This window comes from Cyprinodon tularosa, unplaced genomic scaffold (assembly GCF_016077235.1).
Source record: "Cyprinodon tularosa strain WSP-4 unplaced genomic scaffold, ASM1607723v1 ctg545, whole genome shotgun sequence".
Taxonomy (NCBI): Eukaryota; Metazoa; Chordata; class Actinopteri; order Cyprinodontiformes; family Cyprinodontidae; genus Cyprinodon; species Cyprinodon tularosa.
In genome coordinates, this window is record NW_024039280.1 from 175,163 (window position 1) to 193,416 (window position 18,254).

At 39.5% G+C, this 18,254-nt stretch overlaps 2 protein-coding genes across 4 annotated transcripts in view; both read right to left on the minus strand.

Moving 5' to 3' along the window:
* Window positions 1-7,949, minus strand: part of LOC119796363 (dipeptidyl peptidase 9-like) — a 34,604-nt gene extending 26,655 nt beyond the window's left edge. For 2 of the 3 annotated variants that reach the window (XM_038304872.1, XM_038304873.1), the window contains exons 1-6: window positions 7,793-7,949; window positions 5,317-5,382; window positions 4,997-5,235; window positions 4,741-4,853; window positions 1,429-1,602; window positions 526-694 (exon numbers count right to left, since the gene is read on the minus strand). In XM_038304872.1, the coding sequence (XP_038160800.1) occupies window positions 526-694; window positions 1,429-1,602; window positions 4,741-4,853; window positions 4,997-5,216 (676 nt within the window). In that variant the 5' untranslated portion in view covers window positions 5,217-5,235; window positions 5,317-5,382; window positions 7,793-7,949. Of the gene's footprint in view, window positions 1-525; window positions 698-1,428; window positions 1,603-4,740; window positions 4,854-4,996; window positions 5,236-5,316; window positions 5,383-7,792 lie in introns of all 3 variants that reach the window. The other variant, XM_038304871.1, reaches the window with a different exon arrangement.
* A 589-nt stretch (window positions 7,950-8,538) lies between these two features.
* rps15 (ribosomal protein S15) lies at window positions 8,539-11,241 on the minus strand. Its single transcript, XM_038304863.1, has 4 exons — window positions 11,113-11,241; window positions 10,624-10,709; window positions 8,876-9,110; window positions 8,539-8,707 (listed from the first exon to the last, which is right to left on the minus strand). The coding sequence occupies exons 1-4, from the start codon at window positions 11,113-11,115 to the stop codon at window positions 8,594-8,596; spliced, it is 438 nt and encodes a 145-aa protein (XP_038160791.1). The 5' UTR covers window positions 11,116-11,241; the 3' UTR covers window positions 8,539-8,593.
* Window positions 11,242-18,254: the final 7,013 nt, after the last annotated feature.

Genomic DNA, 18,254 nt, shown 5'->3' on the forward strand with positions numbered 1-18,254 from the left:
GACTGTGGAATATTTAGGAGCGAGGAAATTTCACGACTGGATTTGTTGCACAGGTGGCATCCTATCACAGTTCCACGCTGGAATTCACTGAGCTCCTGAGAGCGACCCATTCTTTCACAAATGTTTGTAAAAACAGTCTGCATGCCTAGGTGCTTGAATTTATACACCTGTGGCCATGGAAGTGATTGGAACACCTGATTCCAATAATTTGGATGGGTGAGCAAATACTTTTGGCAATATAGTGTATGTTGTTTGTCAGCACTGTTGATCAATTGATCCGATAGAAACATTCAACGGGTTATTTGGGTCGTGAGGCGACTCAGTTATCATCTTTGGGGTCAAAGGCTAAAAAATTGAGGAGCCTCTGGTCTAAATGAACTCTGTAAGCAGGTATTATTAAAGCACCATTACTCTATGTGATGATAAACAATGACGTAACTCCTCTCTTTGTAGTTTTATAATTGGAGGCTTTTAGTGTTTGGAAAAAAAAACAAAGAAGCTGGAACTTTATAAAAGTGGCCAAACCTTTGTGGCAGTAGGTCAGTCTCCGTTCCTCTCCTGTCTTGATGTTGGCGATCCACAGGTCGTTGTTGTTAATAAAGGCTATGAAATCGGGGTGTCCGGGGCAGATCTTGGGGTCCATCCGGGTGCCTGAGCAATGGCTCTTTATCTCCACAGGTTTGACCGGGGCCGACTGCTGAAACCAACACACAGTCTTAGCCCAAGGTCTGCTCACGCTACAGGACTTTTATATTACTATGATGTTTCTATGAACTGGAGAAATTAAAAAAAATATTTGAAAAAGTAAAATCTTTAAAAAGTATATTTAAAAGGGAAAAATACAAAACAAAAAATAAAAACAACACAATATAACTTTAATTAAATCAAACTGTCCGCTTAGCCAATCAATTTCTTATGTTGTTGTGCAAATAGAACAGACAACAGGTGGAAATGATACTTAAATAAGGAGTGATAAAATCCTTCAACCTTTGCAATTTTAGCAACAGACCCAAACCACAGAGCATTTTTACTGTTTTTTCCCGCAAAGCAGTGCAGAAACGTGAAGAGGAAGAAAAACCTGTCTGGTTCTAAACATTTCCAAGTCTTCTGACTCACATCTGTACCAGCCTTCCATGTGGAAAAAACGTAAACATCCTCCACTCTGATTTTCATGGTAATTCCAGCTCACAGCGGTTCAGCCTCTCTAATCACCTATCTCGGTACGAGCAGAGATTTTCTCACCTAACCCCAACCTGAAGCCGAAAGCACTTTGAGATTTTATTTTTAATGTAAAGTGCATCTTAAATAAAATGTATTATTATTATGAAATATGTGACGCCCACCTTCCCTACATTCGGTTTGCTTTAGCTTCATTGCTGTCAGACGAGGGGAAAGAATGCACAGGGATTAAAAAAAAGATAAACTCACAATGAAGCCGTTACTGCCGCCATCTTGACAGTAGAAGAGACTGTTGCTGGCCTGGAAGAGGAACAGGCCCGTCTTGTCATGGTAGTCATAGGAGGTGATTCCAAATGCTCCCAAACGTTTACGTTCTCTTAGCAGCTCCTCCTCTCGAGAGTAAGCCCCTTGGTGCGGCGTGGCCTGTGAGATTGGAAAGGAAAGTTTTTTTCTTTATTATTTTGCTTTCTAGATATTGAGTCTCCTAAAAATAAAAGCTACTTTCTCATTTAAACTGATAGCGTTACGTTTAACTCCTCCCAGCCAGTAAGTGGCACTCTCGCACTTGTCGGCGGGCGTGAGCGTCCTGTCAGGGGTCAGCATTCGATAGGCTGCGTTAGCATTTGTTATCACTGCTGCTTCTCAAATGAAGAAACGCCTAAAGGGCTATTCCAGCATTTTCTCACTAACTTAGGCATCTTTATTGGATCTTTTATGGATATTTTAATGTCATTTATGTCAATATAATAACAACAAACGCCAACTTGCCTGAATATATTAAGAAAAATAACTAAAGTGCTTCTATAAGAAATCATGAAAAACACTCTGAACACTTTTTTTGGTCCAACATAACATTAGGCTACGTTCCCACTGCAGGCCTTGATGCTATTTTCCGATTTTTTTTCGAAATCCGATTTTTTTACGTTGCTGTTTATTAGGGCTGCAACAACGAATCGATAAAATCGATAAAAATCTACTTTTAAAAGCGTTGGCAACGAATTTAATCATCGATTAGTTGTGTCGCGTGATTAATGCGTCATCCGCCGCCGTCATCCGGGGGAAGAAAAAAAAATATGGCAGAGCGAGTCAGCGCCGCAGTTGCAGTGTTACCAACTCAGCGACTTTTCAGACCCCTCCAGCGACTATTTTTCAAAAAAGCGACTAGCGACAAATCTAGCGACTTTTTACGGTGTCACTGGCGGCTTTTGCCTGCCGTGGGGCGCCTCCCCCATCCCAACCCATTTCTCCCTCTCCCACAGGAGTCCCTCTCAGCGCTGCAGTCAGAGCCACAGGATGTTTACCCTCAGCGTCCAGACTGCAAATGATGCGCGCATGCGCCGGGATTGACGGCGCAAATTGATCACAATAATTAAAATAGCCTGCGCTTTGTAAAGTGAAAAAAGTCGTAACATGCAACTTTTGTCAAAACAAATGAACATGGCACGGAACCACCATGTTTGTTTGGTTTTAAAGTGGGGAAACGTTACGTTAGTTTCTCAGGTAGCTCATCTGATGCTTTCCTTACCGTGTTAGTAGGTTACAGACAGGGATAAGGTTGGCTACTTATTTTACTTTTAATTTCATTTGAATTAGTTAAAGCAGCGTTTATATTTTCTTTATAAATAAATTAACTTGCAAATTATGAGGGCAAGGCTTTTAAAGTTTAAATCTTCTGGCAAAGATAAAGTAAAGAAGATCCTGCAATTTATGGAAGTAAAGCAGAATAAAATCCAGCAAGATCAGTAATATGTCAATTAATTATCTGCCACATTCCCATGTAAATATCTGTCTTTGGAGGATGGGTTTTTTAGCACCCCTAGTTCTCTCATTTTTATTCCAAATACAATTTATAATTTGAATCACAGGGCTATTTTTATCTCTATGGTTCAGTATTTTCTCAAGTAGCAACTTTAACTGCTATACTTTCCTGTCTTAAAAGGCAGACCTCTTCTAGTTCTCATTTGTTGAAATGGGGGGGGGGGGCCTATTGTTTGAACCCCTTAGAGGCTTTTAAAATCAAAAATGTCTTTTTTTGCACTTTATCAAACAAAGTAGCCTATATTTTGTGGATGTTCAGCTACATTTCTCATGTAAGTTTGCGTAGTTTTAACACAAACATTTATTTTTCATATTGCACCAGTACAGTTAATGAGCAACCTGTACTTGTGTGCTTGTTTGTTCCGTCTAAAATGTTTATTTTGGAATAAAGAGGTTAATATAAAAAAAAATTTTTGTCCGATTCATCGATTAATCGAAAAAATAATAGGCCGATTCATCGGTTTTTAAAATAATCGTTAGTTGCAGCCCTACTGTTTATATTTCCAACTATATGCGACTTGTATGTGATCTCCTGTGTGAACTGCAGTCATACAACGCAAGTGTCCCGCATGCGCAGTAGAGGACGTAATGACGTCACAGGCCAGCGTGTAAACATGGATGGTAGGGGTCGGCGCGCATCTAGCAGTCTTTTCCAACCATAAAAATACATTCTTTTCAATATGGTTAAACATAAATTCCGCTCTCCGCATCATGATCTGCCATGGTTGTTTTTTTTTCTTGCTGTTTCTGTGTAGCAAGACGCATAATAGTGACGTTTGTCGGGTATTAATGACGTTCAGACACAGGTCGCATTTAAAAAGATCCGATTCGTATCGAATTCAGGACCACAGAGCAAAGTGGCCTGGGTCGAATTGGAAAAAAAATCGGATCTGTGTTGTTCAGACAGCCATGAAAAGATCAGATTCAGGTCGCATGTGGGCCAAAAAATCGGATTTGGGTCACTTCAGGCTGCAGTGTGAACGTAGCCTTAGAGGCACTAATGCTGGTACTGGCACTTACATTTTTCAGTTTATAAATTTAAATACAATTGTTAACGAAGCTTATTAACTTTTTAACTTTTCAGTTAGCTTTTTACCTTTTTTCTTGAATTGCTCACTTTTTTTTTTCTTAATTTATAGTAGGTAATATATCATCCAAGGGCTCATCTAATTGGTCAAAAGCCAAAATAAGATGTGCAGCCATGTAGCAGCATCTTTGCTGAATGGCTGGATATAGATCTAGTGCTTCTAGACCTCACAGAGGGACAAGAAGCACAAGTAAGGGGTATAACAAGTGAAGCCCAAGGAAGGGTTAATTTGCTATCATTTAGAGAATTACGGTCCTTAGACCATTCAAACTCAGAATATATTATTTTGGACTAATGAGAAAATATATTAAACCCAGTATAGGATTCGTTCTAACTTAATCTCATTTGTGAACGTTGAATTAATTTCTATTTCAATGCTTTCCTCTTAATGCATCATGATAGAATCAGTCCAGTTCAAAAATGACTGTGCTATCGTCGTTAAAACATTATTATCCCATCATTGCTCATTGATCGGTTCAGTAGCTGCTATAGGAATGGATATAACCTCCAGCGCCGAGGAAGTAAGCAATGGTCTTAATTTTGGCCCCAATACTGTCCTCTATCAGCAGAGTCGCTCTAAATATCCTAAACAATGTAAAAGTCAAACTCCACACAGTGTGCAAAGCTTGGGTTTCTCAGCCCTGTAGGACGCTCACCTGAAAGTGATCCAGCATCTGCTTCCAAGACAACACTAAAAGGGCCTCCTTGCGGACTTTCTTAGGGATTTCTGAGTAGAGTAATGAGTTCTCTCTGCTTCCATAAGGCATTCCTGTAAACAAAAACAAAAAAAACAGCAAAAAAGTCTTAAGGAATCCGGTTTTTATTGCATGATGTGGTTCTATGTGCAAAAAATCAAAGACTATAAGAAGAAAAACTTCAAGTTAATCTTTAATTTACTTTGAACAGACATACCTAGGTAGTACAACCGGTGGGAGTGGGGCCCATTCTCATCCGCCTTCCGCACAAACTGGAAGTCATGGGGGGCTTTGTTGGCGATCATACCCGAGTATTTCCTGCTACAGTGGATGATGTCACGAAGGCCCTCCCAAGAGTGTTTCTCCACGAAGAATTGCGACGGAACGTCGTCCATCTCCACCACCTCTGTGCTGTCCCACAGGCCGTCAACAGCCATCCCGCTCGCAGTCCGACAACTGCATGGACAACACATGGAGCTAATCAGCTTTGGGTAAAGAAGCAACAGGGAGTCGTGAGGAAAATCTGAAATGTTTTACCTTTTCCAGATGCCTTATTTCCCTCTATTCATTCACTGATCAGAAGGTCGGATCCTAATATGTGACCTGATCAGAGGACAGTAATGTTTAATGGAGGTTAAAGGAAAAGTCCAGTCAGCAAGGAATGATCAATGGATCATTATCTATACCTAAAACAAATACGTTTGCAGCAGTTTAATTAATTTAGCATAAAAAAAATTAAAACAACAAGTCTGGGAGCGGCCATTTTTGCCCAAATATAGTAGCCCCTCCCTCCTGCCATCTTCCAGCAGTGACGTCACGGTGCGGTAAGCCTAGCGCCATTCTCCCCGCTTTACAAGCTAAATCAATGGGAACTACTAGACACATCTGCAACCGTTGCATTTGTTAATTCTCTCGAGTGGTGAATAAAGAATAAAGTGAATGTGATTGGTCGTTTATCAAGGGGCCGGGATTGTTATGGCCGGTTTGTTGGAAGCATCTTGCTAACCAGTTAGCAACTTAGTGCTAGCAGGTTCCCAATGGGAAATTCCATTGGGACCAAGTAGCACTAAATTGGTGACTTAGAAACGACGCTGTCAAGGAACGCTATGGACAGCGGAAACATGCAAGAGGAGGAGAGTTTAGTGTCGGAGGTCGTGGATGAGTCTCCTCCGTCATCCATTTTTTATTTAGAGGAGGAAAGCGGGGACGAAGATGTTGTGGAAGAGGACGCCAGGGCGGCAGAAGCTTGGTTTGGTGTAGAAGGCTTCCAGCCGTCCATGTTTGAGCCCTTGCCTCGCAACGCTGCCAGTTCTGTTAGCTCTACACCTGCCGAAGACACAGACGTCCATCCCTGTGAACACTGGGACGCAACTCAATGAGAAAGGAAAGGATTCTGATTTCAACCGTTGCATATATTAGCTGCGACATATGAATCAAGATGCTATGACCAAAAAAATCTAATTGACAGATGACCGTTGATATATGATTGGCCGAATTTTGGTGTACGAGCTGATGTAGAACTAACTGGCCTGCAGAAGATAACGGGGAAAAAAACTCCCACAGATTCTAAGACAGGATTTTGTTTTTTAAATAGAATTTTTCAAAATTTTGGGATAATATTGTCTGATAAAGAGTACATTTATATACATGTTTAAGCCAGAATGATGACATTTAAATGTGATTTCCTTACTACTTTAAAAATTGCCAGAGGACTTCACCATTGCAATTCACCAGAGCTATAGTGAAACTGACAATGCCCACGTGCATGGCAGCTGGATGTTGGAATATATCGGGTAAAAGTGAAAATAAATTTCTTATTCCACCTTTGCGATTCCTGATTCTCCACGGACGGGTTTGTTGTTGGATCGCCAACTTGAAGAGGGAGGATTTGCCATCGAACTTCTGGCCAGAGAAAAAACCCGTAATATGTAGCCAACATTTGGAAGAAGAATGTTTTCAAGATGACTTGGATAATAGCGCGTTGTGACAAACACCAGATACAGCACTGGGACTTGATCAACAGCCGATACCGCACCGTGACGTCACAAACCAGTAGGTGGCAGTAGTGTTCTTTGACAAACATGGATGCCTCCAGTAAAGCACATTCAAATGAAAATTACTCTTAATTAAAAACACTTATTTATTGAACAGTATGGAATAATTTCATATTTAAAGTACTTTGAGAAGTTTGAATTCTGAATACGACCAGACTAGGCATGTTGGTTGGGAAAACTGAAGGCTCACAGCTAGTAATTCAGATCTGACTCAGATCAGCATGACGCAGGAAGCTATGGGGAAAAACTGAGGCTCCAAACCACTAAAGCTCCTGTTTTACCTTCCTGCTCTGATAATTGATGTTGACTGTGATGAAGCATCCCCTTCATTAGACAACAGCTCACAGGGGAGGAGAATACTGATCTGTCATGACTCAGAGCTGAGACCTTCCCAACAGATTAGGCGAGCAAAATATTTGATCCAGAACTTGACAGAATTAAACAGTGTTTTCGTTTTTATTTACTCTTTTATTTGTATTGCAGGTTAAGAGGTGGTGTCTTCCCGCTGCTGCTATGCTACCAAATTAAAATGTTCATTTATGAAACAAAACATCTCAGAAATCACTTGCTTCTGTCTACGAGATCCTTTTACAACAAACCCCGGGTGGAACAGAACCATACCGGGTGTGTTACAGTTAGCTAGCCTACAATGGAGCTTTGTTCTCAGATTGCAACTCCTCAGTAACGCCGGTAACACTTAGCTGGCTGCTGTTTAAAACCAATAAAAGAACCGATGTTATGTATCACAGCGACCTTGAAAGGCCAGAGCTGTTGGACGCGGTCATTAAACAGCAGTTTTCTTCATTGGTTGGATTCTGACAGGACTCTCCTTCTCTGTCACTTTCGCTCTCCGGCTAGCTAGCTAGCTACCGAAGCTGGTAGCCGCGGCGGCGCTTTCTGTGAAAACTGATCCCGGACAACCTTCTAATGCCCGGGCTCAAATTAACCCCGCTACTTACCGGTTAGGTAACAGCTTCTTTTATCAGCTATGGGTTATTAGCTTGGTGTCAGACAGGTTTCGCGGCTGAATCCATGGCCGAAACAGCCGCACAAGATGCAGCTGGCACACAGGCTGGGAACGGAGGAGAGGGGGGAACCTTGCTCCCGGTGGACTAGTTACACATCGGTACTTTTTCCAAGACGCACCTCTTTTTTTTTATTCCCCCCCATGCATTGTATTTTTAGAGAAGCGGCTTTTGTCTGGTGTTCAGTCGCCAAAAAACAAACTGTAAATAAATCCATCAGGAACTAATCCCTTTATCTAGATTAAACCTCTATTAAAACCAGAAAGGACCAGGCTTGCCTAAAATGCGACTTTATTTAAAAATCAATAAAAAAAATCACTCCCATGGTTAATAATTCCTGCTACAATCATTTATCTAGTTTTTGGTCTCAATTTCAATGAAATACAAATAAAATAAAAGGCCAGTGCTGAATAAACCCCAAAGGGATTGACTTCAAGATCCAGTTTTTATTCTTTTATAGGTTATTTTAACATTAACGTCTGTATTTTTGAGAAAGTGCACCTGACATGCTTTATACCTCAGCCATAAGTACAGCACACAGATCCGATGGAAGCCACCATAATATTCATTAAAATAAACTATGGAAGGTGTAACTAATGAAATATAAGATTCAAAATATTTTAAAAATATAGGCTTATGCAAGATTTGATGCAATAAAAAAAGAAAAAAACATTACAACATTGTGGGGAAGCCCAGTTTATTTTCTGTTTTATTTATATAAACAATACAGCCATTTTACTTCAGAGGGATGAAACGGGAAGAGTGTGTGGCTCCGATACCAGGGCGACCGTGCTTGACTGGCTTGTAGGTGATGGAGAACTCTCCCAAGTAATGGCCACACATCTCAGGCTGCAGGGAAAAAAGGACAAAAACTAAATCAGACCGGTGGGATTACACATCAAACAGTGGGATGAAAAGTTGAGCTGGTTTAAGGGTAGAAAAACAAAACTGTTTCAGTCTGTAGAGAAAATGAAAAGCTTCCATCTTGAACTCCCAGCATCGGTCAGAGACGCTCACCTTGATCTCAACCTGGTTGAAAGTCTTGCCGTTGTACACGCCGACCATGGAGCCGACCATCTCTGGCAGGATCACCATGTCCCTCAAGTGGGTCTTCACCACCTCTGGTTTCTCCATAGGAGGAGCCTCTTTCTTCGCTTTACGCAGCCGCTTGAGGAGGGACTGGTGTTTGCGGCGCAGGCCGCGGTTCAGCCTCCTCCTCTGGCGGGCGCAGTACAGCTGCATCAGCTGCTCGCTGCAGAGACACGACACACAGAAGGTTACAAACTTTTTTCTTTAGAGTTGGAGTTTCATTTCATAAGATCGACTGACATTTTACACACGTTTAGCTTTGCACTCCTGCATCACCTTCAAACTGATTTCAGCTAAATTCAAAGCATGTCTATGAAGTTTGGATTTAGGAAGAGACAACCCAACATAAGCAACAGGGTCACATTTTAAGCATGTTTCTCCCATGCAAGGTTTCTGAAGAAAAAAATTTTTTTTAGGAATATTAAGACCCAGTGATTAATGCATCCTATTATAGAAGGCAAAGAACAGGTTTCAGAAATGGAACTTTGGAAAACTTAATAAAATCCTACAACTTAAGTTTCATAAACAAAAAATAACACAAAAAAATGAATGAATAAAATCTCAGAAAAAAAGCTTTTGCATATATAATCTAAATAAAAACAACTGCTCATGTAAAGCTCCAAATTGAAAATAATTTTCTATGAAGTTTTTTTTTTTAAACAATATTTCTCTCCATATATTACAAAAGCAAAATTTTCCAGTCCTCCAGGGATGGTGTCCTGCACATCTTTGAGAAAAATCTGTTCTAATGGCAGTTATAAGAAGCAAGAAAATTTAAAAAATAAAATAAAAAAATGAAAGGAATTTGGATACAAATTATTTATTTCACTTTGTCCTGGTGAATCTCATCTATACTAATATGACCAACTATGGTAAGACAAGAGCACACCAGCACTACATCTGTGCACATCTGTTCAACAGTGAGGAACATTTCAGCTTAGCCATATTCAGGCTTAGCAAAGTGCTAAAATTATGTAGTTAAAAAGGTTATTTGGTTCATTCAGGCTGCAAACGCAGAAGAAAGATTTAAGCAGATAACGGGAAGGTCGAGCTTGATAGAGCAATGTTATTCTATTTGGACTAAGCACTCTGTCAGAGGAAACCTGCTAGATGTAAAAATGTCTGCAGCTTTTATGGAAAACACATTTTATAGGGCAGTGATCTCAATATCCTGTCCTCATGGGGGTCTGTCCTTCAAATTATTGTAAATATTTGCCATATAAGGCAAGATGAAGAGAAGGATCAAAGATTGCAAAACAGTGGTCCTGCCAGACCAGAGTTTGACATCTGAGCCTTAGTTCTACATCTTTAAGTCAGCATAAAGGAGGAGAAAAAAACTGAAGGTCATGATGGAAGCTGAAGATGTGCAAACAGATGAGACGGCCATTGGACAGAAGAAAAAAAAAAAAAATCTCCAGTTCAGATCTCCAATTACACATTCTGGTCTTTAATAAAATAAAATCACCAAACCAAGCATATAAACCCAAATATGACCCAATGTGATATTAATAATTATATTTCTGTTCCTATAAATAAGGAATCAGATTCTGTGTCATAGGCTCAGGTATTAGACCGACAAGGAGTTTGACTTTGAATCCACCTGGTTATAAACGTTCAGAACATTAGTAATGGCATCATTCTGAGTGCAGAAACTGTAGCAGATCAGAGTCACTTACTAGGACATGTCCAGAAGCTGATCCAGGTCCACCCCTCTGTAGGTGAACTTCCTGAAGGTACGCTTCTTCTTGATCTCGGTGTCCGCCTGCCAGAGTCAAGCATCACTCTAGTTAGCGAGTGTGGCTAAACAGGTTAGCATTCACGATTGATTACAACCCGATTACAACCGGACATGTTTATACTTATAAAACACTAACTGAGCCGCTTAATAAGACGCCTGTACAGAGTTTAATGCGATTTACTTTTAGATTAAACAAAAGGGTACTTTCAATTATCGGTTTTAAGTAGCAAACAGCCGGCCTAAAGCTAAGGCTAAAACACAACCAACCGCAACAATTTAAACCATTTTATGAAACAATATTCATCAGAAATGTTAGAAAAACTCTGTAAAGGTCGGACGATACAACCAGCTGTTAAAATAATCCACAGAAAAGCCCAGATGGACCAGGATAGAGTTTAAAAAGCACTGCTCCAGCAGCGATACCTACCATCTTGCCCGATGATCCAGTGGAAAAGAACGTCCACAAGTCTCGCTCGGCCTGATATCGCGAGATTTAAAACATAAAGCGTCTTCCGGTGGTGTTCCCCTCTGTGAACAGCAGGTAGAGCATGTCGACCATGGAAAAATAGAGACAAAAAAATCTTTTAGCAGATTATCAATGTTATTCGTAGTCCCCTGAGATTAAAAAAAATGTAAAATAAATAGATACACAATGATAAATTGATTAAAACATAAAGCTGTTTTTCTTGAAGAGCTCCCTTGGTTCTGGGACATGATGTAGATTTAATGTCAATAATTGTCAATAATACTATAAATCTGAGTCAGAATTACAGATGTTTTGTATGTTTTAATGTTTTGTCTGAGTAGGAGGTTGCTGTAAGAAGTAATGATGTCAACATGTTGGTAGGTGTATGATCTTTGTGGAAATTAACACTTTATAAAGTTTACTAGCAGAGGGAAACGTGAAGTTTTTTCTTTTTTTTTTTTTTTTATTTAATAAAAAAACATGGACCAGCAGCAGCCAAGTCATCACTCCACAAATCATCATTGACTGACAGAACTTCACTCTGGCCCCCAAGTAAACCACTAACTATTCCAAGCCTCCAGGACCTGGATTACCTGATAAAATGCAAAGGATTTTTTTGTTGTTGTTCTTAAAGAGTTCTAGTCTTTCTTTTAAGAGATTTTTTTCCCCTTTTTTGTATTTAAATTTTTCTGAGGGTGTTTTATTTTCTCAAAGTCAGTCTTCTTGGGAAGGTTTCCTTTATAACTTTTTAAAAATTCCTCTATGCATATTGTTTGTGACTTCTATTTCAGGAATCTCCATTAAAACGTCACTATGGTGTCATAAAATGACAGCAAACAGTGACAGATGTGATATATTTCCTGGATGTATGTTTCCAAACATCTCTGACTCCAGCTACAGCTTTTTCCTTCCACTCAACTTTCCATGCTTTTGCATTCTTTGGTAGAGCACACTGTAAACAGTCATGACTTTTTTTTAGATCCCTGGCTGCAGGCATATTTATTCCAAAGAAACTTCCATAAGTTTCATTTTATACAACGTCCTTATTTATATATAACTACATTCATGCAGAAAATGAAAGGATTATAATTTTTATCATCACAAAAATCTGTTTAAATCTAAAATCAGTAATGTAATCAGATGAAATATGATCAAAATATAACGATGCCTAAACTACGATATAGCAATGATCTATTGACATGTACTATGCATTAATAACAGATACTTTTGATGGGGTGTTGGAGTGCTATGAGAAAGGAGTCATAGGTCAATATGGTGGCAGCGGTGAGTGTCTGAGGTGGCGGCAGCAGAGCGGAACCGAAGAATGACTGCTTTCAGTTTTTGTTCTGCTGTATCACTTCCAAAGTCCTGTCCAGTCCTCACATGACTCTGTAGTATCAGAGTACGGCGTTGATGGAGAAGATAGTGAGGAAAGAGCTTCGGTGAAGACATCATGGCTGAAGGTTTCGACTGTGGAGGAAACGCTTTCTGTCTAGGCCTTTTCATTTTAATTTGGAAGTTTTGTGGTACGCTAGGAAACAGTGGAAGCCTTTTAATATGTTTTTGGAAGCGGCAAAGACATCTACTGTATGTTCTTCTTTAAAAAAAAATCTTCTTTTTACTCAAAGAATCAACCTTTCGGCCAAATCTGGACCTCCTTTATCAGTGAAGTTAGAGCCTATCTGCCTATTCAATATCTACATTTAGGTTCAAAGTTCAGATGCAACTTAAGTTTAGAATTTCAGCTTTAAATCAGTAGGTTGAGTAAAACAAGTACATTAAAATGAAAGAAAATTTATCCTTTTTTATTAAATCACAATTGCTTTATTTCAGGGACTTAAAATTAATTGCATAAGTTAAATAATTCTAAAATGTTCATTTCCTGATTGAAACCGAAGTCTTGAGCCTATAGACATCACCAGACGCTGCTTTCCTCCTTTTTACAGCAGCTGTTTTAATATATAATATCAAATTATTAATCTCAGATTGGAGAAATTCACTCTCTGTATTTAACCCATCCCCTTGGGGAGCAGTGCGCTGCCATTTCAGAGACCCAGAGTGGAGGCTTTGAGGATTGAACCGAGTACTTGCAACTTTCTCAGAGCACACTGCAAAAACAATCTAGAAATGAGTTAACATTTCTGAAATTAAGTGTATTTATCCTTCATTTGAGCAGGTAAATAAGAAGATCTACCAATGGAATGAGACATTTTACCCTTAAAATAAGATCATCAGATACCCAGATGCACCACAGAGCGCCACATGAAATCATTCCTACCTGTGATCATCAATCTCCCTTAAGTGATTCACCCCCCACCCCCACGCACCCGTAATTGACATTTATGCACTATTTTTGCACGCCACGCCTCACTTTAATTGGATTTATCACTTTACTTGGATTTTCACTTTATTTGGATTAAGTTTTTACATATGCATAGAAATACGTAGAGATATATATACAGAAGAGCTATATGTGTATATATTTTATCTCTTTTTATTCTTCTGCAAAAATGATCTAGAAATAAATGAAAATGTCTTAAATTAAGTGAATTTACTCTTAATTTAAAGCAGGAAAATAAGATTGTTTGCCAACTGAATTAGTATTTTTACTCTTAGAATAAGTTAATTAGATAATATGCACTTGAAATAAGAAAATGCAGTTCTTTTTTCTTATTTTAATTGTAAATTGTATGGTTTCTTTGGCAAAGTGTCTCACTTACCTCCTAAATTCAAGAAAAAAATGCACTTATTTTAAAAAAGAATTACCTTTTCAAATTTCGATTTTTTGCTGTGCACCAGCAATAAGGGAAATATATTTTCAGTCGGGTTAATATCAGCCATTTGAGAATATTCATCTTCTTTGCCTTAATTTTACGCTTTGGGTCACCGTCCATCTAACAAAAAGCTGAGCAATCAGTTTGGTATGGAGGATAAAAAGTGCCAAAATTAAATAAATAAATACAGCATTAAATAAATAATTAAATGTGTCAATAATTAATTAAATGTGGAATTGAATAAATAAATGTGTCATTCATTAATTAAAACCACGTCACTAATATAAAGTGCCATGATTAAATAAATAAATACAGCGATTAACAATTAATTAAATGTGTAATTCATTAAATAAATAAGGAATTAAATATATAAATGTGTCATTAATTTAATAAAATACGTCTTCATTTTATTTAAAAAATATATATAATTATTTCAGTGTGCATTTAATTATTTCATGGTCCTGTGTCGTAGTGCATCGAAACCATTAAAAGAATCTGTCAAACTCACCCATCAAAGTTAGGGGGCGGGGTTAACGCGAATCGAGTCTCTGTAATCAATTTGCTTCGCCTTAATGTGCAGGGTGACCAATCAGGTGTTAGAAAACCGCCCCCTAACTTTGATGGGTGATTTTGACAGATTCATTTTGGCACTTTTTATCCTCCATAGTTTGGTTGTATTTAAGTTCACAGTATGTTAGTTCATCTGGCTGCTTTCTGTGTCACATCATCATTAATCACTACTGAGCGAGCGTCACACGGCCTCCACCATGTTTTGCAGGTGACGTGGTGTGCCGTGGATTCTGGGCTGTACCACGCCTTCGCCTAGTTTCTGTCTTTGCACCGTCCTGGTAGAGGTTGATCTTGGTTTCATCTTTTCAGAGGATGTTATTCCAAGGGTGTGTTGTTTTTGGTTTCTCTTTTAGATGATTTTTAGCTTCCCTCTTTCTTTCTTAGGATGTACAACGGATGTAAATGTTCTCGCTCTTTTAATCGTATAAATGTCTAAAATGGGCTTTTCTGTCTCGCTGCTTAAGGGTGGCTGGTTTCACCTTTACAGAGAGCTCCTTTGACCGCATATTTTCTTCACAACAAGATATTCCAAATGCGAGCACCACACCTCAAATCAACAACAGGCCTTTTATCTGCTTCACTAAGAATTACATAACAAGAGTCCTGCTCATTCCTGCCCATGAATTAGCCTTTGAGTTAATTGTCTAATTAGCTTTAGTCCCTTTTAAAAAGCAGGGTGGCACACAAAGGGGCTGGAACTACTACACCCTTTGTTCGGTTTTAAAGCTGATTCACTAAAATGAAAACTAGAGGCTTGGACTTTATACTTATGTCTATTGTATAACTATAACTCAGATATGTTTCAGTTAGCGTTTGTGTTGGTATCAAAATATTTATGGACCCAACTCTACAAGCTCCCACTTTGAGATAGGTTTGAGTAAACAACAACTATGCAGATGACCATGAACCCTTCCAGCCAAAGGCGTAAATCAGAATCAGAAATACTTTAATAATCCCAGAGGGAAATTACTTTTGTTACACGCTCTAGTTACAGTTTTACATGATATATACACACATCCAACTATACAATATAATAAAGATAAAAAATAAGAATAAAAAGAGATAAAATATATATACAAATATAGCTCTTCTATATATATATCTGTACGTATATCTATGTATATGTAAAAACCTAAATCTAAACCTAAACCTAAATGCAGAGGAGAAATCAAAACAACGTTTCTTCAGCTGAAACAACAAACAAAACAGAACTGAAACAATATTTCTGGATTAAAGGAAGACCGTTAAATTTAAGCACACGGCTTCAGTTAAAATAGTTCATTGTTCATCAGGTCCTTATGCCACTCTATAGTTAGAGTGACTCAGGTTATTCTGAGCTATCTCTACAGTTATGCTGCTATAGGCTTAGACTGCTGGAGGACATAGGGACTTTTCCCTTTTTCATCATTCTGCTTCATTCTATCTCTATTCTCCCACTCTGCAGAATCTGTTAGTTCAATCTCTAACGTTCTGCTCTCTCTGCTTTTTCTCATGTAGCTTCATCTGGTCTGTTCCTGTTTGGCTGTGACTCCATCCTGGAGAGAAATATCAGCTGTGCTGCTTCCATCAACACCTTTGTTTCTAGATGTTCAAGATCTGCCTTTAGTCCTGTTTCTCTGACTGTGATTGGCTGGATGTGATCTCGTCATCCTCTGACATGGGAGCTGGCTCGGAGCTCTCTGCTTCTGTCTCCTTGAACCCCAGTGGGCCTCAGCAGATGGCCGCTCACACTGAGCCTGGTTCTGCTGGAGGTTTCTTCCTGTTCAAAGGGAGTTTTTCCTCTCCACTGTTGCTACAAGCATGCTTAGTGTGAGGGATTGCTGAAGAGTCAATGAGTCGATGCAATCAACTGGTTTTCCTTAGGTAGAAAACTTTGAATCAATCTGAATGGGTGAACTGGAAAGTGCGTTGAGATGACATGATGTGAATTGGCACTTTAGAAATAAATGGAATTGAATTATGCAAATTAGGATCCTTCTTCCTGCTCCTTGCTACTTCCTTACTGCTAGCACTATTCGGATAGCACTTACCATGGCGACCCATTATCGACCAACTGGAAGGAGTCTTGGGCTCATCCTACTACCTAAAATCAGTAAGGGTATTTAAAGGGGATCACCGTTTTTTTACATTGGGCCCTTGATTTTACGTTATTACATCATGTTCTACTCACCCATATAAGTCTTGTGTCATTTGGAGCCGTTCTGAAGATATTCCGTTAGGTTATATCCAAGTAACGTCTTCCTATGGGCAACGACTTGAAGGCACAAACTAAACTGTTCATCATTTAATCTTTATGGTACGCCAGCATTCATAACATGTAGGCCAATCACTGTCCCCCAGATATCCGCGGTTATATTTTTTATATTTATATCAGCATGTGTATGACGTCATACGCACGCCAGACTGGAGTTGTGACAGACAGCCCGGGCCACAGGCGGCTACGCTCTACTCCAGGCATCCCCAAAGTCGGTCCTGGAGGGCCACTGTCCTGCAGGTTTTAGAGGTTTCTCTGCTTTAGCACAGCTGATTCTGATGATTGCAGTTAAGCAAACACCTGTTAATCAACTATCAATGTAAATCAGCTGTGCTGGAGCAGGGAGACCTCTGAGACCTGCAGGACAGCACCCGTTGAGGACCGATTTTGGAGATGCTTGCTCTAATCCTCATATTCATTCGTCTAACTAATCTGAATCGGTCAATTTCATTTGGGGAGCTAGATCATCTGTGGTAGCAGCACTAGACATCTTCCAGGCATGTGAGTAAAACTAGCTGCAGTTCAGCAGACAGGAAGAATGAACGGTAGCCGGCGCGCGGATGACATCATACACACTCCGCTTTGTTTAAAAAAAATATTAATATAAAAAATATAACTGCAGATGTCTGGGGGACAGTGATTGGCCTACATGTTCTGAATGCTGGCGTACCATAAATGATAAATTATGAACAGTTTAGTTTGTGCCTTCAAGTCGTTGCCCATAGGAAGACGTAACTTGGATATAACCGGAATATCTTCAGAACGGCTCCAAATGACACAAAACTCATATGGGTGAGTAGAACATGATGTAATAACATAAAATCAAGGGGCCAATATAAAAAAAAAATGATGCTCCCCTTTAAGCAAAGGAGGAAGTGCTTCAGGAGTCACTATACCAAGTGCTGTCTGAATAGTGCTGGCTATCATGGGATCTGTTGTCACAGTGGCCAGCTGTAGCCTATGGCTACCGTTACCTGACAGCGGCGACAAATAACAAAGATGGTTCAGGCGCCGTGTGCAAAGGCGGAGTTACGTGAACAACCGGGAGCGAAAAGTAGAGATCATCTGTCTAAACCCCTACATAGTGTTTGAGAGATCTAGGGCTGATGTGCAGACATAGCCCCAGTGAGCCTGATGCAGACTCGCTGTTTAAGGGCTGAACGGTTTAATCGCCCTACCTATAGAATCCTTTAGACCAGCGGTCCCCAACCTTTTTTGTGCCACGGACTGGTTATACGTCAGACAATATTTTCACGGACTGGCCTTTAAAGTGTGGGGGGTAAATATGATCAAATAAAATGATCCGACTGGCATAAAATCAAATAAAACTGATCATTATGTTGAATTAGTGGGAACCCTGAGCTTGTTTCTCCAAAACAAGCCGGTCCCATCTAGGCATAACCGGATACAATGACACGAAGTGTGCTCCTGGGGCCTGTTTCAGAAAGGAGGTTAAGTGAAAACTCTGAGTTTGTTAACGCTGAAATGAGGGAAACTCTGGGTTT